Here is a 23,113-nt window from a genome sequence, read left to right as displayed (position 1 = left end):
TCTTCCACATTTCCTGCATTCCAACAAGGACTGGACTTCAAAAGTGACTTCATTGGCTGGTAAGTGCTTTGAGCTATCCAGTGGTTGACCTTAGTGCAAGATAAATTTAGGGTTGTCTGTCACATTGTTAGCATTTCTGACACATTTTTCTAACTTCCCCGATTAGTGTGATCAACTGTAAAATCTCAAAAGTCATCTTCTCAGAGTGTTACAGCACAGAATCAGACCATTCAGCTTGCTGTTTCTGCACTGGTTCAGCAAAGGAGCAACTTACTGAACACCATTTCCCATTTGTCTCCTTGTAGCCTTGGCTGTACTACCTTTTCAAATAATAACCCAATTGCTTCTTAAATGTTCTGCCTCCAGAACACTGTCAGACAGTGTATTCGACACCTTGACCACTAGTTTCACATAAAAATACTTTCCTCAAGACTCCATTTATTCTTAATTATATTCAATCTGACGCTTCTGGTTTCCAGTCCTTCTACCTATGGGGACAGATTTTCTCCATCAACGTTGTGCAGACCCCTCATGGTTTTGAATAGCTCTATTAAACCTCCTCTTAAACTTCCCTTCTTCCAATCTCCTGTCTGTCTACATGATGGAGGTGTCTCATCCCTGGAATCATCCTCATGAATCTTCCTTGCACTCTTTCTAATGCCTTCACAACTTCCACAAAGAGTGGGGCCCAGAACTGTACCCAGTTCTCCAGGGTTCTATACAGGTTAGACACAACCTCCTTGCTTTTCATGTCTACCGTCTGCACCAATTAAAAATTCTTTGTAAACCATGTTCTTAGCTCATCCTGCTGTGTTCAGTGATTGGTCCACACACACACCCAGATCACTTTGCCTTTTCATCCCCTTTAGAGTGAAATTCTTTAGTTTATATTGCCTCACTGTGGACTTACAATCAAAATTGATCACTCCACTCTTTTCTACCTCTTGTGCATCCATTCTACCAGTTTGTCAGTGTCCCTTTAAAGTTTGACAATAGCCTCCTCATTTTTCACAACGCTTCCAAGTTTCAGATCATTGACAGAGAAACTTTAATGTGGGTGCTTCATAATTGAAATAAAGCCAGAAAACAATGAAAATGTCCCAGATCTAGACAAAGGGTCAGTGGCCTGAAATGTCAGCAACCCCCCCTCCCGCCCCATCCCACCTGCACAGGTCCTGTGTGACCTGCTGAATGTTTTTGACATTTCTTCTTTTCATTACAGAGTTACAGCATCTGCAGCGTAGTACTTTTTTTTATACTTTGTAAGTCAGCTTTTCTCCTTTGACCGAGCATTTTTTGTTCTAGGCCACTGTACTCTTTCCCTGGAGAACGTTCTTAGCAAGAGAAGGATTTGTCCCAGTGATGCTCGGCAATGTTCAAATTATCGAGTATGGGATGCAGGTAAAAACAATAGTTTGGTTGCATTTTCTTTGTTATGGGAGCACTTCAATCATTGTATCTTGGAATGGTACGTTGTTGGAGATTTTAAAATAAATAACCGTTTGGGTAGTGCCACTGATGTGCAACGACGTTGTGACGGAGAGATTATTGCCATTACAAGGGTGACAAGAAATGATAAAGACCAAAAGAACTGCGGATGCTGTAAATCAGGAGCAAAAACAAAGTTACTGGAAAGGCTCAGCAGGTCTAGCAGCATCTGTGAAGGAGAAAACAGATTTAATGTTTCAGGTCTGGTGACCCTTCCTCAGAACCTGTTGTGTGTGTGACAAGAAATAATATGGTGCCAATCAGCAAGGATGCCTATGACTCAGGCAATGTGACACTTTGAACTGGATGTTTATTGGAATTGTTGCCATTTCTGTTTAACCCAGATGTGCCTATGTAGACTGAATGATCATGACCGAAGTGTAGCTAATGCTGAGCTACTTGGTGTCTCTCTTTTGGTGGAAGATGTGATACAGAGTGGGAGTGACCTGTTTACTGAAAGGGATGAGGAGTCGCAGGTTGACTCAGTGACCAAAGCTCAGCAGGTAAATCTTTGGCAATTACACTTTGTAAAATTGCAGTGTTATCCTTGCATAAATATTTGTGATATGGTTGGGACTAATGTTAGATTTGTACGATTACTACCATACAGGCAGAGCTTTGTAGAATTGAGCGTTGGCCAACAGCTACCATTTGTGACCTTGTCTTTCTGTCTAAATTATGTTATAGGGAAGCAAACTGCCTCGTTAGTACTACCTCCATCTACTATCTATTCCTGACAACAAAGTGAACATTCTTAGTCCAGCTGATGTTGGATATTATAAAATACAGTTTACTTTGAAAAGCATGAATTCACTTGACTCAAGCTTAAGATTTTTGGTATTTGCCACAGGTGAGTGCTGTTGAATTAAAAAAAGATGGAGAACAGTCCTCAGTCAGCAGAGAAGCTCCCTCTTCGAAAGCAAAGGACCCTATATCAGTGTACATGGCTCTTAAATCATTCTTAATATTATGGAAACAACTTGAGGTGTTTAAGGAGGAATGGGGCAGGCTAAAGCTTAGAGTGGAACAGATCAACTCTGTGAGCCTCTACAAGCAATTCTGCAAAGTTTACAGGTGAGGAAGATCAATGTGAAAGAAGTGAGTATATGACTCTATTCTTCTTTAGTATTCTATTCAACAACACAAATCAACTTCTGTTTCCCGAGTTTGTGGTGTACAGCTATGAATGTCAAACTTGCAATTCTTTACCGATGAATTCACAAATGGTCAAAAGTTTCTTTACAGTCATAAGTTGTGAAGAAAGCTTGAAAGTATGTGAGCGGCTGATTGTTGTAGCTGATGAAGGGTCTAGGCCCGAAGCGTCAGCTTTTGTGCTCCTGGGATGCTGCTGGGCCTGCTGTGTTCATCCAGCTTCACATTTTATTATCTTGATTGTTGTAGCTCTTTGTTTTTATTTCAAGCATGAATCCTGTGGAAGACAGTACCACTGCAGTGCCAGTAGTATTGCATTGGTTGCTGCAATGAAGTGACATTGACTGTAAATGAAATATCTAATGGCGAAGCCTGTGTGGCAGTACACTGCAGGGACAACTTTACAGTACTAACTCACACTCACAGGAGCATGAAGCATGTGGACATGCTGGCAGGGAGCAGCACATCATTCATCTTCTTGTGGCATTGGAGACAATTTCTCTTGAACAGCCCATAATTGCTGATCTCCACAGCCCCCATGCTGCTTTCATCAGTTGGAGTGGCCTTTTGCTGCCATCCATGGGAAGAAACTTCCCCTTCTCTGTGGGCGGCCCTCAGGAGAACCCGTAGGGAAACAGTGCGGAAACCTGGTGCTGCTTTCTGCCAGCTCGCTGACCAAAGTTATGGAAGGTGCAGAAGGTGATATGGAAGGTACAGAAGGTGATATGGAAGGTGCAGAAGGGGATATGGAAGGTGCAGAAGGTGATATGGAAGGTACAGAAGGTGATATGGAAGGTGCAGAAGGGGATATGGAAGGTGCAGAAGGTGATATGGAAGGTGCAGAAGGGGATATAGAAGGTGCAGAAGGTAATATGGAAGGTACAGAAGGTGATATGGAAGGTACTGAAGGTGATATGGAAGGTACAGAAGGTGACATGGAAGGTGAAGAAGGTGATATGGAAGGTACGGAAGGTAATATGGAAGGTACAGAATGTGATATGGAAGGTGCAGAAGGTGATATGGAAGGTACAGAAGGTGATATGGAAGGTGCAGAAGGGGATATGGAAGGTGCAGAAGGTGATATGGAAGGTACAGAAGGTGATATGGAAGGTGCAGAAGGGGATATGGAAGGTGCAGAAGGTGATATGGAAGGTACAGAAGGGGATATAGAAGGTGCAGAAGGTGATATGGAAGGTATAGAAGGTGATATGGAAGGTACAGAAGGTGATATGGAAGGTACAGAAGGTGATATGGAAGGTGAAGCAGGCGATATGGAAGGTACAGAAGGTGATATGGAAGGTGCAGAAGGGGATATGGAAGGTGCAGAAGGTGATATGGAAAGTGCAGTAGGTGATATGGAAGGTACAGAAGGTGATATGGAAGGTGCAGAAGGGGATATGGAAGGTACAGAAGGTGATATTGAAGGTACAGAAGGTGATATGGAAGGTGCAGCAGGCGATGTGGAAGGTGCAGAAGGTAATAGGGAAGGTGCAGAAGGTGATATGGAAGGTGCAGAAGGTGATATAGAAGGTGCAGAAGGTAATATGGAAGGTACAGAAGGGGATATGGAAGGTACTGAAGATGATATGGAAGGTACAGAAGGTGATATGGAAGCTGCAGAAGGCGAAATGGAAGGTACAGAAGGCGACATGTAAGGCACAGAAGGTGATATGGAAGGTGCAGAAGGTGATATGGAAGGTGCAGAAAGGGATATGGGAGGTGCAGAAGGTGATATGGAAGGTACAGAAGGTGATATGGAAGGTGCAGAAGGGATATGGAAGGTGCAGAAGGTGATATGGAAGGTACAGAAGGTGATATGGAAGGTGCAGAAGGTGATATGGAAGGTGCAGAAGGTGATATGGTAGGTGCAGAAGGTAATATGGAAGGTGCAGTAGGTGATATGGAAGGTGCAGAAGGGGATATAGAAGGTGCAGAAGGTAATATGGAAGGTACAGAAGGGGATATGGAAGGTACTGAAGGTGATATGGAAAGTACAGAAGGTGATATGGAAGCTGCAGAAGGCGACATGGAAGGTACAGAAGGCGACATGTAAGGCACAGAAGGTGATATGGAAGGTGCAGAAGGTGATATGGAAGTTGTAGAAGTGATATGGAAAGTGCAGTAGGTGATATGGAAGGTACAGAAGGTGATATGGAAGGTGCAGAAGGTGATATGGAAGGTGCAGAAGGTGATATAGAAGGTACAGAAGGTGATATGGAAGGTGCAGAAGGTGATATAGAAGGTGCAGAAGGTGATATGGAAGGTACAGAAGGTGATATGGAAGGTGCAGAAGGTGATATGGAAGGTGCAGAAGGTGATATGGTAGGTGCAGAAGGTAATATGGAAGGTGCAGTAGGTGATATGGAAGGTGCAGAAGGGGATATAGAAGGTGCAGAAGGTAATATGGAAGGTACAGAAGGGGATATGGAAGGTACTGAAGGTGATATGGAAAGTACAGAAGGTGATATTGAAGCTGCAGAAGGCGACATGGAAGGTACAGAAGGCGACATGTAAGGCACAGAAGGTGATATGGAAGGTGCAGAAGGTGATATGGAAGTTGTAGAAGTGATATGGAAAGTGCAGTAGGTGATATGGAAGGTACAGAAGGTGATATGGAAGGTGCAGAAGGTGATATGGAAGGTGCAGAAGGTGATATGGAAGGTACAGAAGGTGATATGGAAGGTGCAGAAGGTGATATAGAAGGTGCAGAAGGTGATATGGAAGGTGCAGAAGGTGATATGGAAAGTGCAGAAGGTGATATGGAAGGTACAGAAGGTGATATGGAAGCTGCAGAAGGCGACATGGAAGGTACAGAAGGCGACATGTAAGGCACAGAAGGTGATATGGAAGGTGCAGAAGGTGATATGGAAGGTACAGAAGGTAGATTGGAAGGTACAGAAGGTGATATGGAAGGTATAGAAAGTGATGTGGAAGGTACAGAAGGTAATATGGAAGGTGCAGAAGGTGCTATGGAACGTGCAGAGGTGCCTTTAAACTACACGTTAACTAGAAAAAAATTTCAAATCAACAGCAATAACCTGAATGAAGAGCTTATAGAATGTTTTGAAGATAATTTCTAATAGCATCGTATTCTGGAACTAATCACAAAGTATCTTATTTTAGACTTTGCATTATGTAATGTGTTAAGATTAATTATTAATAATTAATAACCTAAATAAATGCAACTATGTGGGCATCAAAACTGACTCAGCTATAGTAAACTGGCACACAAGCTGTAATAGGAGACGGGAGAGAGAAAGAGAGAGTAATTCAGAAAATTGCTGTTATGAGAGAAGTGTTACTAAGTAAACTGATAAGTCTCCAGGTCTAGATGAATTTTTTCCAAGCATTTTAAAAGAGGTGGTTAATGAGGTAGTACATGTCTTGGTGGTAAGTTCACAAAATTTCTTTTAGCCAGGAAAAGTTCTATCTGATGGAAAGTATTAAATATAACCCCTCTATTCAAGAAGGAAGGGAGGGAGGTAGAAAACAGGAAACTGTAGGCCAAGCAACTTGATGTTTTTTGGAGCAAAGGTGTTTGAATCGATTGTTGAAGAGATTATATCTGCACTTTTAGAATAACTCAAGATATTAGCGAAGACTCTGCATGGTTTTGCCAGAGGGAAATTATGCTTAATAATTTATTGGCATTCTTCGAAGGAATAACATATGCAGTGGATAAAGAGGGGCCTGTAAATGTACTTAGATTTCCACAATGAGTTTGATAAGATGCAACAACAAAGGATTGTGGTGGAAATTAGCTTGTGGTGTCAAGAATAACACATTAACATCGATAGAAGATTGGCTGGCTGACAGAAAACCACTAGTGTGTGTAAATGAGCCTGATTGGCAGGATTGGGCAAGTAAAATCCTACAGGGGTCTGTGATTGGGCCTCAACATCTTACAATTTATATCTACATTTAGGCATAGGAGCTACATTTTCAGATGACACCAAGGAATGATGTTAAGAAGTCATAAGGAAATTGCACACAGATATAAAGTGTGAAGCTGGATGAACACAGCAGGCCAAGCAGTATCTTAGGAGCACAAAAGCTGATGTTTCGGGCCAAGCCCCTTCATCAGAGAGGGGCCTGGGGAGAGGGTTCTGGAATAACTAGGGAGAGAGGGGGAGGTGGACCGAAGATGGAGAGAAAAGAAGATAGGTGGAGAGGAGAGTATAGGTGGGGAGGTAGGGAAGGGATAGGAAGTCCAAGGAAGACGGACAGGTCAAGGAGGTGGGATGAGGTTAGTAGGCAGGAAATGGAGGTGTGGCTTGAGGGGGAAGGAAGGGATGGGTGAGAGGAAGAACAGGTTAGGGAGGCAGAGACAGGCTGGGCTGGTTTTGGGATGCAGTGGGGGAAGGGGATGAGCTGGGCTGGTTGTGTGATGCAGTGGGGGGAGGGGACGAACTGGGCTGGTTTTGGGATGCGGTGGGGAAGGGGAGATTTTGAAGCTGGTGAAGTCCACATTGATACCATTGGGCTGCAGCGTTCCCAAGCGGAATATGAGTTGCTGTTCCTACAACCTTCGGGTGGCATCCTTGTGGCACCACAGGAGGCCCATGACAGACATGTCGTCAAAAGAATGGGAGGGGGAGTGGAAATAGTTCGCGACTGGGAGGTGCAGTTGTTTATTGCGAACCGAGTGGAGGTGTTCTGCAAAGCAGTCCCCAAGCCTCCGCTTGAAACCAGCCCAGCCTGTCTCTGCCTCCCTAATATCTGGAGTTAAGAATCAAATGATGACCATGAATCCGTTGCTGATTGTCCAAAAAAAACCCAACTGGTTCACTCGTGTCCTTTTTTTTCCTTTAGGGAAGGAAGCTGCCTGGTCTGGCCTACATGTGACTCCAGACCCGCAGCAATGTGGTTGACTCTGAAATGCCCTCTCGGCATCTAGGGATGGGTAATAAATGCTGCCTGGCCAGTGATGCCGTCATTCTGTTAATGAATAAAAGGAATATGGAGTCAAGAAGGCTAATGGCATAATCTTCTTATGAGGAGAATTGAACATAAAAGTTAGGATGTTATGCTTTAGTTATACAGGGTGTTGGTGAGAGTGGTTTTGGTCTTCTTATTTAAGGAGGGATGTAAGTGTATGGGAGGCAGTTCAGAAGGTGTTTTCTGCCTTCCATACATTTACATCCCTCCTTAAGTAAGTAGACCAGAACTGTACATAGCATTCTCGATATTTTCTAGACTAATGCAAAGCTATGAAGCTTTTTTTATTCAAGAGAGTTGTGTGCCTTTGGAATTCTTTGCCTTAGAAGTCAGTGGAGCTGGGTCCATTGAGGATTTTTAAGGTGGAGGTGAATAGATTTTTGATTGGCAGCAGAATCAAGAGTTTATCAGGGTAGATGAGAATGTGGATTTAGAAACATAAACACATCAACCATTATCTTATCGAATGGCGGAGCAGGCTAGAGAGGCCACATGGCTTACTTCAGCTCCTGTTTCATAGGCTTGCATCTGTTTGGTGAGTTGCTGCAATAATTTCCCAGTCAGTTAACAGTCTGTTTGTTTTTTCAGAGGTATCAGATGTTAGGAACAACTTATACTCCTATGAAGCAGAGAGGATTAATTTATTTGAAGCTCCAAATGTCTTTTAAAACTTGCTCGTTTGTTGATTGCTAAAAATGGTTTTTCAAGAAAATCAGTGAAACTGAGCACCTTGCCCTCCACTGTAGAATGGAAATCCTGTGCCCAGCTTTGAGTGTGATAACTGGCCAATTAGGCTTGGTAGATGAATACGAAAGAATGATGATGGACAGCCAGTCGCTACTCCCACCAGAGGGGACGTCAAAAGTAGAAATAAAAACTCTACAGGTATGTAAAACACATCTGAACAAAGTCCGGATTTGGTTTAAATTGTCTTCTTATGGCAGGCTTTTTCCAAAGCAGACACCTCATAAACAGTTAAGCATCTCACGTAATCTTTTTATGTAATGAAACTCCAATTGTTATTAATAGTTGCACTAGTGACTGGAAGTACAGCTGTCCCCAGACTGTATTGGCAGTTGATAGGCCCTGAATATTATTTTTTTCATTCTGTGGCTTCAGTGCCAACTGATAAGTTGAATGAGCTGCAGGGGCATGGGTCAAAGGTGCTAAACTGCGTTCAATAACGAGGGCAGTGTTTCTGGACAGTGTCTCATCCTGCCATTGTAAATGTTGGTAGGGATGATGTTGGCAACTCCCCAGTGTTTTAATCTCCAAGGAGTGATGATTGGACAAAAGTGGGCCTTCCACCCCCTCATCTGGGAGTAGGTCCAACCTCAGAGAGCAATCAGAAAATTTGATTGGACATTGCTGTGGCACTAATAGCAGTGATGACTGCTGGGACTACAGGCAGTTCCCATATTTTAACTGCTGGAAGCCGAGGGCACAGATAAGATTGGAGAGTGGGTTAGGCAGCAGTGGGACAATTCACAGACTCCCCACCTGAAAACTCATTGGCAGGACCAAGAAAATGTGCCCATTGATTTGAGTTAAGTGGGTGGCCTAAATTGTGTTCACAAATTAACTGATTGAAATTTGATTGAATACATTAGTTAAACAACATCATGGTCAACAAATTGAGTAAATGAAACCAGGTAAGAAACTTTAGTACGGAAAAAGAGAAAGTGCTAATTATAGAACAAAATAACATTATGGCGCAGTACAGACCCTTCGGCCCTCAATGTTGTGCTGACCTGTGAAACCAATCTGAAGCCCATCTAACCTACACTATTCCATTATCATCCATATATTTATCCAATGACAATTTAAATGTTGTTAAACTTGGCGAGTCTACTACTGTTGCTGGCAGGGCATTCCACGCCCTTACTACTCTGTGAGTAAAGAACCTAAATCTGACATCTGTCCTAGATCTATCACCCCTCAATTTCAAGCTATGTCTCCTTATGTGAGCCATCACCATCCGGGGAAAAAGGCTCTCACTGTCCACCATATCTAATCCTCTGATCATCTTGTATGTCTCCATTAAGTCGCCTCTTAACCTTCTTCTCTCTAACAAAAACAGCCTCAAGTCCCTCAGCCTTTCCTCATAAGACCTTCCCTCCATACCAGGCAACATCCTGGTAAATCTCCTCTGCACCCTTTCCAATGTTTCCACATCCTTCCTATAATGCGGCGACCAGAACTGTACGCAATAGTCCAAGTGCGGCCGCACCAGAGTTTGGTACAGCTGCAACATGACCTCATGGCTCTGAAACTCAATCCCTCTACCAATAAAACCTAACACACTGCACACCTTCTTAACAACCCTATCAACCTGGGTGGCAACTTTCAGGGATCTATGCACATGGACACCGAGATCTCTCTGCTTATCCACACTACCAAGAATCTTACCGTTAGTCCAGTGTTCTGTGTTCCTGTTACTCCTTCCAAAGTGAATCACCTCACACTTGTCCGCATTAAACTCCATTTGCCACCTCTCAGCCCAGCTCTGCAGCTTATCTATGTCCCTCTGTAATCTACAATTTCCTTCGTCACTATCCACAACTCCACCGACCTTGGTGTCGTCTGCAAATTTACTAACCCATCCTTCTACGCCCTCATCCAGCTCATTTATAAAAATGACAAACAGCAGTGGGCCCAAAACAGATCCTTGCGATACACCACAAGTAACTGAACTCTAGGATGAACATTTCCCAATCTGTCTTCTTACAGCTAGCCAATTTCTGATCCAAACTGCTAAATCACCCTCAATCCCAAGCCTCCGTATTTTCTGCAATAGCCTACCATGTGGAACCTTATCAAATGCTTTACTGAAATCCATATACACCACATAAACCGCTTTACCCTCACCAACCTGTTTGGTCACCTTCTCAAAGAACTCAATAAGGTTTGTGGGGAATGACCTACCCTTCACAAAACTGTGTTGACTATCCCTAATCAAAGTATTCCTTTCTAGATGATTATAAATTCTATCCCTTATAATCATTTCCAACACTTTACCCACAACTGAAGTAAGGCTCACTAGTCTATAATTACCAGGGTTCCTCTACTCCCCTTCTTGAACAAGAGGACAACATTTGCTATCCCTCAGTCTTCTGGCACTATTCCTGTAGACAATGACAACATAAAGATCAAAGCCAAAGGCTCTGCAATCTCCTCCCTACCTTCCCAGAGAATCCTAGGATACATCCCATCCGGCCCAGGGGACTTAGCTATTTTCACACTTTCCAGAATTGCTAATACCTCCTCCTTATGAACCTCAATCCTGTCTAGTCTAATAGCCTGTATCTCAGTATTCTCCTCGACAACATTGTTTTTTTCGTGTGTGAACACTGATGAAAAATATTCATTTAGCACCTCTCCTAACTCTTCAGACTCCATGCACAACTTCCCACTATGGTCCTTGACTGGACCTAATTTACTCTAGTCATTCTTTTATTCCTGACATACCTATAGAAAGCTTTAAGGCTTTCCTTGATCCTATCTGCCAAAGACTTCTCATGTCCGCTCCTGGCTCTTAGCTCTCTCTCCTGTCTAACTTGTAACTCTCAAGCACCCTAACTGAGCCTTCACGCCTCATCTTTACATAAGCCTCCTTCTTCCTCTTAACAAGAGATTCAACTTCTTTAGTAAACCACGGTTCCCTCACTCGACCACTTCCTCCCTGCCTGACAGGTACATACTTATCAATGACACGCAGTAGCTGTTCCTTGAACAAGTTCCACATTTCAATTGTGCCCAACCACTGCAGTTTTCTTCCCCATCCTATGCATCCTAATCTTATGTCACATTTAAATTATATCACGTTTATGTGTTCTCTTTTTCATGACTTCAGAATTTTACTCCAAATTGAGTACTTTTACAGAAGCACAATTAATGTAGGAAATGAGGCAGCCACTTTCCCCATATGTGTTCCTATAAATAGCAATATAGAATGTAAATAACCATCATAATAATGTGTTAGCAATGTTGGCCACTTCTCTTGGAGACCTTCCCCACTCTTCTTAGAATCATGCTGTAGAATCTTTTAAGTCTATTTGATAAGGAAAATGGGCCCTTACTTCATTACTGAGATATAATTCAGCATCTCTAATATTGTTCAATGTCACCCTGTGTCCACCCAGACATTGTGCTCAAGTCTCAAGTTAAATTTGAAACCTGTGACCTACTGAGACAGGAGTGCTCCTTCTGGGCTAAAGCTGACACCTGGCTGGACCTTGGTCTTTTTTTTCTTGCAGTTCCTATGTCCCAGCCCTAGTCATGATCTGCTACCTAAATAAAAGCTGAAAGACTTGTGGATGTTGTAAATCAGAAACAAAACCTGAAGTTGCTGGAAAAGCTCGGCAGGCCTGGCAATATCTGTAAAGAAAAATCAGAGTTAATGTTTCAGGTCTGGTGACCCTTCCTTAGAACTTACTCAAGCGTTTGAGAAAGGGTCACCAGATCTGAAACGTTAACTCTGATTTCTCTCCACAGCTGCTGCCAGACCTGCTGAGCTTTTCCAGCAACTTCTGTTTTTGTTTATGATCTGCTACCTGTCCTTTCTTTTGCTGTCCACACCAGTGTCCAGGCCTCGAGATAGTCTTTAGATGGTTTACTAAACTTGAGGACCTTCCAGGTTTTTTGGAGAGGGGAGGAAGAGATTGAAAGATTATAATTAGAAAATTGACATTTTTCTAGACAGTGATAGAGGGACAGACAGAAGATCATACAGAACAGAGAAGAGACAGAGAAGCAAACTTTTGCAGAGAGATACAAATTTGTTCTTGTCCGTGAGCAACATTATGGGAAATCTACACTGATAATGTACACTGAGTTAGCGCGAGATTTCATTGTGCCTTCGTAAAAACCCAAATGGAAATTGAAATAACTGACCACCTTGTCTGCATTTACTTTGTTGCAAGCTGCACAAAATTCTTGAAAGCATGGAATGTTACATGATTCATGAGCTTCAGAAGAAAATCGCAAAGGAGATAACGCTTGTTATGTCAGAAAGAGCCAGAGGTGAAGCAACTTTGCCAATAGGTAAAGAATGATACAGTCAGCAAAAGGCTGATAATTCCTCACTTGCATAGGTTACTGTTTTGCAACCATGTCTCTCTTAACTGCTATCAAAGCCACATTCTTTTATTCCTATCATCAACCTTGTTAGAAATGCTGCATACATTCAGGTAAAGAGCCTAGTAGGCTAGCATTTGATTCTAGATTTTATTGAACTGCAATCTCACTATCGGTCATTGTAGGATTCAAACCAATTCCCTCAGATTATTAGCCTGGGGCTCTGGATTACTAGCCCAGTGACATTGCCATTGAAATAACTCCACTGAGGCTAGCGTCTTGTCACCAAATTGCACTTTATTTACATGTGCATCGTACTTGACACAGGTCCGCCTTCCTCAGAGCCAGCTCTCAGAGTGAACAGAACCTCAGACACTCCTGTTTATATCTGTCAGCCAGGACTCCCCGATTGGACCAGGTTAACAGCCCCAGTCAGGGAACTCATATTCACCTCATTACAATCACTACACCCACCATGACACCTCCTCTCCGTAGCTGCAGCAGGATTGTTTTAACAAGACCGGGAGAGTTTCCTTAGTGACTATAACAATATTTATCCATCGTTCAACATTGTAAACGATGTTATTACATTGCTGTTTGTGGGATCTTGCTGTATACGTTTGGCTGCTTCATTTTCTGCATGATGACAATTCAAAAGTGCCCCATTTGCTATAAAGTATTTCAGGATGCTCTGAAACCATGAAAGGTGCTATGTAAATGCATTTAACTTTTATCTCTCACTCTCCTCTCAACTGAGTGCAGTTATATCGTTCTCCTTCTCTGTGTTCAGGTATCTCACCTGTGCTACTTACCGAAACTAACAGTATCTAATTAATTGGATAAAATGTGATTATTTGATTCATGAATTCCTGCCTGTTTATTTCTGGCTTTTAAAATTTTAATTGAAGACACTGTATTAACATTAAATATCCATAGACTAAACTAGCTTTTTTTCTTCAAAACATCAATCAATTGTTAACAAAGGAACATAGAAATAGGAGTACAGCCATTCAGCCCCTCAAACCTGTCCACCATTCAATAAGTTCATGAATGATCTTTACCCTACCTCCATATAGCTACCTTTGGCCCATTCCCTTAATACCTCTGTTTAACAGAAAAAGATCTATCTCAGATTTAAAACAAACAATGAATCCAGCATCCACTGTTGTTTATGGAAGAGAGTCCCAAACATCCAGCACCCTTCGTGCTTCCTAACATCTCTCCTGAGCAGTCTGGCTCTATTCTCAGATTATGCCCCCCAGTTCTAGGGATATAATTCTATCCCTAACCACTGGAAATAGTTTACCTTTATTTACCCTGTCTTTCCCGGATAATATTCTGTTAGTAAGACATTGAATGTGTCCACTCCAATGGTAATGAGTGCTATAATATTTTTCCCAGTTCTGCCTGACTTTCTTTGGCTTTCAATTTGTGGCTCCTATTTCTTGAATCTTCCATCACAGGAGCCAAGCTGGTTGTCACTGTTCTTTACAGAGTTAGAAATGGTAAAGATCTTCAGATGATGGTGTATTGGAACTGAAGGACAGTAGCATGCAAAATGTTTGATTTGCAAGCATCAAAGATGTTTTAAACACTGTTGTTAAAAACAGTGAAGAAATGCAACTTAAACGATTAAAATTCTTCTTTCCTCCAGATGTTTGGAAGCATTCAGCCATGACAGAAAATGTCTTGATAGTGAGGCCTCAAATTGTTGAAAACTTTGTTGAAAAATTGAAGGAGTATTCACAAGAGACTGATAAAGAGGTATAAAACCCAGTTTGATTTGCCGGCACTTTAAAAACTTAAAATAAGCTTGTGACTTTGTTACTTGTGAATTTGGTATCAAATGCCAATAATATGTCTTGGTTAACAAGGTCATTTCGCAAGTTAGGTAACTATTTTGGTCAAGATGGAAATGATGATCTTGTAAAGTTACATGTCTTTATTTTAGTTGCCTGTGTCAGAGATAGTCATTTTGTAATGGATGTAGTTACCAGCTATGTTCCATTGTTATTTAAAACATTTAATTTGTGGACTATCCCAAATGAAGAATAAATTTAAATCTGTTTTCTTTTCATTGAGCTTTCAATCATGTGTTAATGGATTTTGGAATTGCTGTAGCTCAGGTAAATGGAAGTCTGTAGGTGAAAAATGGAGAGGGGTGGTAGTAACTTTAATATAGAACATAGAACTGTACAGCATAGGAACAGGCCCTTTGGCCCACAATGCCTGTGCTGACCATGATGCCATTCTAAACTAATCCCATCTGCCTGTGCATGATCCATATTCTTCTCTATTCCCTGTCTGCTCATGTGTCTGTTTAAATGCCTCTTTAATATTGCTATCATTTCTGCTTCTACCACCTCCCCTGGCAGTGTATTCCAGGCACCTACTGCCCTCATTGTAAAAAAAAATCTCCTTTAAACTTTCCCCCTCTTGCCTTAAATGCATGCCCTCTAGTATTTGATGTTTCAATCCTGGAAAAAGACTCAAACTATTCAACTTATCCATGTCTCCTTCAATTTTATATACTTCTATTAGGTTACCCCTCAGCCTCCAGTGCTCTAGCAAAACAATCCAAGTTTGCCCAATCTCTCCTTATAGCTAATACACTCCAAATTAGGCAACCGTTTTTGCAGTCTGCAAAGCTTCCACTTCTTTCCTGGATGTGGTTCTTCGCCTTCAGTTAAAACCAAAAGAACTGTGGATGCTGTAAATCAGGAACAAAACAAAGTTGCTGGAAAAGCTCAGCAGGTCTGGCAGCATCTGTGAAGGGAAAAACAGAGTTAACGTTTCGGATCCTTCCTCAGAACACTTCTTCAGTGTTGCTCTGTTGGGAAAGCACTTCAATTTTGACAGGACATCCTAATCAACCCACTCAGTAGCAAGCATTTCAGTTCCATTTTGCGTACATTTTCGTAAGTCCTCTCCTGCTGCTCCAAGGGTCTAGGCCTGAAACGTCAGCTTTTGTGCTCCTAAGATGCTGCTGGGCCTGCTGTGTTCATCCAGCCCCACACTTTGTTATCTCTACTTCTGTTCCCCTGTTGTTGCCCACTGAGGGCACCAGCAGCTAGTTTCCAGTTAGCCATGCTCTGCGTTCCACTGGCATTCCACTGGAGTCAGACAAAATCTTTCCATTGGACTGAGACTAGAATGTTCATTGAGGTTTAGTGACGGCTGAAGAGCGATGGATTAATCTCAGTGGAATGGCGATCTCATTTCGTGTTGGGGCAGCACAGAATTGTTATGATGCATAAGGAGGCCGTTTGGTCCATCTATCTACGCCTGCTCTACAAATGCGCATCATGACTATGTCCCGATCTCCTGTATTTTTCCCTCTAACCCTGCGCATTGTTTCAAGTTAAATAAATGTTTAATCTCCTCTGAAAGTGGGAATGGGGCATGGGTGGTTTGAATCACAAGCCAAAAACCTTGTACCACAACTGTAGCATTACAGTGATGCCTATATGAAGCAAAACTTTGTTGCGTGCTTCAAAGAATTTTTTTTTGGTCAGATTACTTTCAGCAAAGACCATTTAAGAGACTGCCTCCTGACTCTAGCCTGTGATGTAATGGAGAGAGAGCGCAGCAACTTTGAGACTTATTCCATGTGTTATGAAAACATACTTCGTCGGGAACACCAGCTGCTTTACCAAAAGGAACAGGTATGGAACAGTCCGTTTAACAAGAAAAAATGTGTGTTTGGCTGTTGAGTCTGAAAAGTTTACGTTGTGACTGTTGTTTTGCAATGATTTCACATTGATTTCACTTTCCTCCCTTTTGAAGGGAAATGTTAGTGATAGCAAACAGAAGACATGTGGTAGATTCATCAGATTGGTGTATGTCTGTAAAGGATGTGGTGTGCATATTTCCTGTGTTTACGTTCATATGTGTGAGTGTTTGTGAAATGATGTCTCAATTTGGACAGGAACCTACTGGGTGGCATCATAATACACTATTTTCTCTGGCAATATTATGATATCTGGTTCCTCTGGTGATGTGGGGAAGCAGGTGATATTTACCTCTCCTAATGTGTTAGAAAAAGTATTAATTATCATCTTGGTGAAATGTTGTAGTACATCTTGTAGATGACATCCACTGCTGCCAATGTGCAATGCTGGTGAAATTAATGTTTCAGATGGAGGATGGCCTAGCAATGAGATGGGAGTGCTTTGTCCCACATGGTGTCAAGCTGCTTCAGTATTGTTGGAGCTGCACCCATCCAGGCACATGGGGGGTATTCCATCACACTCCTGACTTGTACCTTGTAGATGGTGGACACATTTTGATTGATTGATTGATTTTATTGTCATATGTACTGAAATACAGTGAAAAGCTTTGTTTACAAGTGGTACAGGTGTATCACAGCAAGCAAAGGACATACAAATCACAAAGACTTTTACATAGAATCCCTACAGTGTGGAAACAGGCCCTTTGGCCCAACATGTCCACACTGACCCTTGGAGCATCCCACCCAGACTACAGGCCTGAACACTACAGGCAACTTAGTGTGGCCAATCCACCTAATCTGCACATCTTTGGACTGTGGGAGGAATCCAGAGTACCCGAAGAAAACCCACCCACACAGACACAGGGAGAATGTGCAAACTACACACAGACAGTTGCCTGAGGGTGGAATTGAATTCGGGTCTCTGATACTGTGAGGCAGCAGTGCTAACCACTGAGCCATCGTGCCACTCGTGATAGAAGCATACAGGTTACATTATTTGCGGTTAGACTCCATTTATCAGTATGAAAATGGCCGGAAAAAATGTTGTTCCTAAACCTGTATGTGTGTGTGTTCAGGCTTTTGTATCTTCTGCCCAATGGGAAAGGTTGTAGGAAATCATTACCAGGGAACGAAGAATCTTTGATGATGTCGGCAGCCTTTCCACAGCAGCGAACCATGTAAATAGAGCCCATGGATAGAAGGTTGGTTTCTGTGATGGTCTGGGCAGTGCACATCACCTTCTGTAGTTTCTTACTGTCCTGGGCAGAGCAGTTACCAGGCCATTATGCACCTGGACAATATGCTTTCAATGGTGCATCTGTATAAGTAGGTGAGGGACCTTGTGGACATATCAAATTTACTGAGCCGCCTGAGGAAGAAGAGGTGTTCTTGTGCCTTCTTGACTGTCGCATTTATGTGTGAAGCCCAACACAGGTCATCGGGTTATCATCACTCCTAGGAACCTGACGTTCTTCACTCTTTCAACCTCAGTTCCATTGATGTAGATGGAGGTGTGTTCTCCTCTTTTCTTTCTGAAGTTGATATTCAGTTCTTCAGATTTGCCAACATTGAGAGACAGATTGTTTTCATTGCACCATGTCACCAAGCCCTCTATCTCCCTTCTGTATTTTGACTTGTCATTGTTAGATACCTGTCCCACTACAGTGGTGCCATCAGCGAACTTGTAGATGGCATTCATTTGAATTTGGCAACACAGTCGTAGGTGTACAGGGAGTGCAGTAGGGGGCTGAAGGCACATCCTTGGGGGGGGGCCGGGTTCCAGTGTTGAGTGTCATTGTGGAGGAGGTGCAGTTACCTATCCTCACTGACTGTGGCCTGTGGGTCAGAAAGCTGAGGATCCAGTTGCAGAGGGCGGAGCTGAGACCAAGTTCATGGAGTTTTGTGATCAGTCTGGAGGGCATAATGAAGTTGGAGGCAGAGCTGTAGTCAATGAGCAGGAATCTGATGTAGGTGTCTTTATTGTCCAGGTGTTCCAGGGATGAGTGCAGGGTTAAGGATATGGCATCCACTGTGGACCTGTTATGTCGGTAGCCAAATTTTAGGGGATTGAGGCCAAATGGGAGATTGGAGTTTATGTGGGCTGTGACCAGCGTCTCGAAACACTTGATGATTTTTGAGGTTAGAGCTACTGGGCGGTAGCCATTAAAGCACGCATCATGTGTTTTCTTGGGTTCGGGGCTGATGGTGGTCTTCTTGAAGCAGGTGGGGACTTCAGCTTGTAGGAGGGAGAGGTTGAAGATGTTGGTGAATGCCTCCACCTGTTGGTCCTCACAGGATCTGAGTGTTCGGCCAGGGAGTCTAGAAGTGAGTTATTTGTTGCAGAGTTCTTAGTCTCTAACAGTTTTTACAGCCACTGTATTTGTATGACTCATCCAGTTCCACTTCTGGTCAACAATAAACCCCCCAGGATATTGATAGTGAAAGGTTCAGTGATGATTACATTATTTGTCATGACCATGGGACGTGTCCGTCATCAGTGAACTGTGGATTAATATCACCCATGTGCTCTCCTTAATAAATAAATAACATTATTAACATTATTATTGTTATTGTTAAAAGGCATTATGTTCCTGTTACAGTGAGGGGTAAGGCTGGTAAGAGTAGGGAACGTCGGATAAATAAAGACATTGAGGTTCTAGTTAAGAATAAGGAAGATTCATATGTTAGATATGGATAACTGGGATCAAATTAATCTCTTTGAAGAACATTAAGAGTTTAGAGGCATCCTTAAGAGGGGATATAAAATAGCTTTAGTAGATAAGGTTAAGAATAATCTGAAGAGATTATACAAGTACACTAAGAGCAAAATAACAACTATAGTGAGAGCAGGGCCCCTTAAAGATTAATGAAGTCATCCAAACATTGAGCCCCAGGAAATGGAAGAGATACTAAATGAATATTTTGGATCAGTTTTCACTGTGGAGAAAGAAAATAGAGGCTAGAGAAGTCAGGGAGATCAATATTGATGTTTTAAAAACAGCCCACATTACAGAAGAGAAAGTGCTGGAAGTCTTAGCAAACATGAATGTGGGTAAACCTCTGGGACCTGATCAAATGTATTCCAGCATATAATGGAAAGTTGGGGAAGAAATTGCAGGGCCTGTAGCATGAATATTTGTATTGCCTGTAACCACAGGACAGGAGGTTATATTGTGCCTTTGTTTAAGAAAGGCTGTAACAAGAACCCTGGTAACAGCAGACCTGTGAACACGATATTGGTGATGGGTAAGTTGTTTGAGGTGATTCTGAAAGATAGAATTTACACGCATTTGGAGAGGCACATACTGATTAGGGGTAGTCAGCATGGCATTGTGCATGGGGAATCATGTTTTTGTGCTGGGACTTTTTCACCGGAGCATAGGACATTGAGGCATGACCTTATTTGGGTGTATAAAATTGTGAGGTGCATAGATAAGAAGAATAGCAAGGCTCTTCCTCTGTGGTGGGTGAGTTCAAAACTAGGCAGCATATTTTTAAAGTGAGAGGAGAAAGTTTTAAAAAGAATATGTGGGGCAACTTTTTTTACACAGGGAATGGTTTCTGTGTGGAATGAACTGCCAGCGGAAGTGGTGGATGCAGGAGCAGTCACAATGTCTAAAAGACATTTGGATAAGTATGTGAATAGAAAAGGTTTAGAGGAATGGGGCCAAATGCAGGCAAGTGGCAACGTGGTCAGCGTGGCCTAGTTGGACAGAAAGGTCTGTTTCCATGCTGTATTATTTTATAACTAACTCTATAATGGGAAATTTCGGAAATTGAGATTTAAACGATTAGCAATAAAGCCAAAAGAGTACTTATAAATAGAAAACCCCAATAAATTTCTGCGGTATGTTATTGGGCTTGTTGCCATGAAGAGGTTAACACTTGAAGTCAGATTCAGTAGCTGCAATAGCCTTTGCGGTTGAATAGATAGATTACACAGGATAGCAAATTTTAGGGGAGGGAAAGAGATAGAAGATTCCTGATTTCTGGTTCTGCCAGTATTCTGGTTTAGCCGCCCGTTATGTTGTAGTGGGCCTCAAACTGTTTCACGATGCCTCCCACTCTTCCTCAATCGCTCTGCCTGAATAGGTGTTTCTCCTAGAAAGGCTCAAGGTGGAATCTTTTCTAGGCAGTTGGCCCTTCTTGAATGATTCTTACCGAACAAGCTAAGAAAGTTGCTGTTGCCAGGTGACCTAGGGAAAATTAAGTTACGCTCCATCAATGGTATTGGCATCTGAAGACAGCTCATCTCCCACCCATGTCTCTTCCCTCAGTCTCACAAGATCTCTGTAATTGACAAAGAAGTTGTTGTACAATCATGTAACTTGCAGTAGCCACATTTTTAGCTTCTTGCATCTAGTTACAGTTAGATTACATGTTTTATCACAAAGCAGTTGCCTTTAACAGTTTTTTTCCTATTAATTAACAGACCATAACAACACCATCACATTGCGTTGAATGACAGGGGGATAGTTAGATTCTTTCTCATTGAAGAATCTTGTCGTCTAAGATCAAATGAAAAGGAATAAGATTTTAAGGCAATGCAATTCAGCTTTTCATCTTCTATTTATAAGATTCTAACTTGAAATCCTTGGCTGCAGTGGTCTAATGGAAATCAGTTGTTTAACTGATGGACCTTGTGATGCTGCCTGTTAATGAAATATGCCTGAATCACACACTAAACCTGACAGGAACTAAAAGTGACCATTTCATAGTCATATTGATATCATGTTCATTATGCAGCCAAGATAAGATCCTGTTCCTCTTTTTCTACTTATAGCTTGAAAAGATATATTAAAATAATCTCAGAATTAAAGTTTAATGATGACCGTGAAACCATGGTTGATTGCTGTAAAAAACACCCATCTGGTTTACAGATGTCCTGTAGAGAAGGAAACTGACCTACATGTGACTCCTGACCCACAGTAATATAGTTGACACTTAACTGCCCTCTGAGCTGTTCTAGCAAGACATACAGTTGAATCCAAGGGCAACTAGGGATAGACAATAAATGCTGAGCTAACTAGTGATGCTCACAGTCCATGGGTGAAGAAAGAAAAGATTGCTGGCTGGCTGACTGTCTGCCTATTTTGCAGTGCGGCTCGATTTCATGTCTCAGCTATATCTGTCTTAGGGCCCCAGTTGTGAAGCTGATTGTTGAATTTTGTGGTTTGTTCCTGGGTCAAAAAGAATCTGCTGTGCACAGAAATCATCTTTGAAAGTGACAGTATGCCAAGGTTCTACATATAGCTCTCCAATATTTTGAATATGGGAAGGAAAGGTTTTGCTCTTCATAGGGATCAAGAATTTCTTGCTTAAAAATTCTTAGTTACACTGAATCTAGTATATCATACCTAGAAAATTAATACTCTGTACATTATTCTGTAATTTTTTCAGGAAATGAAGGGAATGCAGAAATCCCAAACATCATCTGCAACACTTAGCTGCCGGGTAAGTAAGCTTCCTTTTACTATGGTACAGATGCAAAATACTGAGGATGTTGGGACTCTGAAATTAGAAATGCAAATTGCTGCAAAAACACAGTAGGTCAGGCAGCCTCTGTGGGCGGTTTAAGTCAAGTTGACCTTTGCAACTGTCTGTTGGATACAGTGTGTGCATATCAGTTACAGACAGGGATTATTAATCCAGAATGTGTCTGTAATGATTGGAATCAGGTGGATCATGTTGACTATGAGATTCCTGATTGGGACTGTTAATCTGGACCAATCAGGGAGCCCTGGCTGTCAGATCTAAACAGGGGATTCAGAATCTACTGACTTGCAGAGTTGACTCTGAGCTGGTAACTCTGAGCTGTCTGGCCACAGCCAGTGTAGTATGTACAAGTAAATGAAGGGTGACTTGGTGATGGAATACCAGCCTCTCTCGAGTTATTTCAGTGGTGATGGGAGAAAATACATGCCTGAGCCGTTGTCTTTGAGGTAAGCATTTCCAGCATTGTGTCTTTATTTTGAAACCTTGACTCGTTCGATCCTGCCTTTGAAGACTAGGCCCAGGATACGGAAAGAATACTTTTTTTTATTGGGCCAATAAAGCAATGTCATTGGGGCAGATGAAAAGCAACAAGTAATTCTTCTGACTGCTTGTGGATCTGCAGCATTTTCGGTTATTAGGGGCTTAACTTGCCCAGAGGCACTAAAAACTTCCAAGAGTTGACAGATTTGGTTAAAGAACATTACAACCCCAAACCTCTTCTAATTTGGAGACATTATCGGTTTTATTTTGCAGTTCGAGAATCAGGGGAATTCGTATCGGGATTTTTGATGAGGTTAATATGACTGGTAGAGTCATGTGATTTTGGGTTAACCCTGAATGAGATGCTGAGAGATTATTTGGTATTTGGGATTAGTGATGCAACCAAGCAGAATTGCTGACCAGCTGAAGTCCAATTGGACTTCAACCAGGCGCTACAACTGGCATTGTCATTATAAAATGTGACAAGTGGAGCATGGGAGCTACAGGGCACCCCAATGGAAGTGGACTCCCTCACCTGTCCGACCAATCTTGGGAAACACCACTTGAGTGTAGGCAATCACAGAGCCTCACACAGGGCCTGCCCTGAACAGAGGGACCCTAGGCCAACCCACAGCACAACCCTCAACAAAACTGAGCCTCGTGCACATTGTTAAAAAGTTTTTCAGGATCTGGGCTGGCAAGCCATTACAGTTGCTGCTAGTATGCAGACTGGAGACATCAAAGGAGTCCTCC

The 23,113-nt window shown here is 42.2% G+C and overlaps 1 protein-coding gene across 1 annotated transcript in view; it reads left to right on the top strand.

Annotated features, from left to right (window-relative positions):
• Positions 1-23,113, top strand: part of LOC125452245 (uncharacterized) — a 153,398-nt gene that overhangs the window by 81,917 nt on the left and 48,368 nt on the right. The window contains exons 25-32 of the mRNA XM_059645228.1: positions 1,306-1,401; positions 1,833-1,991; positions 2,339-2,562; positions 8,325-8,463; positions 12,501-12,621; positions 14,309-14,418; positions 16,170-16,319; positions 21,785-21,838. Coding sequence (XP_059501211.1) covers positions 1,306-1,401; positions 1,833-1,991; positions 2,339-2,562; positions 8,325-8,463; positions 12,501-12,621; positions 14,309-14,418; positions 16,170-16,319; positions 21,785-21,838 — 1,053 coding nt within the window. The remainder of the gene's footprint in view (positions 1-1,305; positions 1,402-1,832; positions 1,992-2,338; positions 2,563-8,324; positions 8,464-12,500; positions 12,622-14,308; positions 14,419-16,169; positions 16,320-21,784; positions 21,839-23,113) is intronic.

This window comes from Stegostoma tigrinum, chromosome 4 (genome assembly GCF_030684315.1).
Source record: "Stegostoma tigrinum isolate sSteTig4 chromosome 4, sSteTig4.hap1, whole genome shotgun sequence".
Classification (NCBI taxonomy): domain Eukaryota; kingdom Metazoa; phylum Chordata; class Chondrichthyes; order Orectolobiformes; family Stegostomatidae; genus Stegostoma; species Stegostoma tigrinum.
The sequence above is the reverse complement of the archived record's forward strand: the minus strand, read 5'-3'. Positions and strand labels throughout refer to the sequence as shown.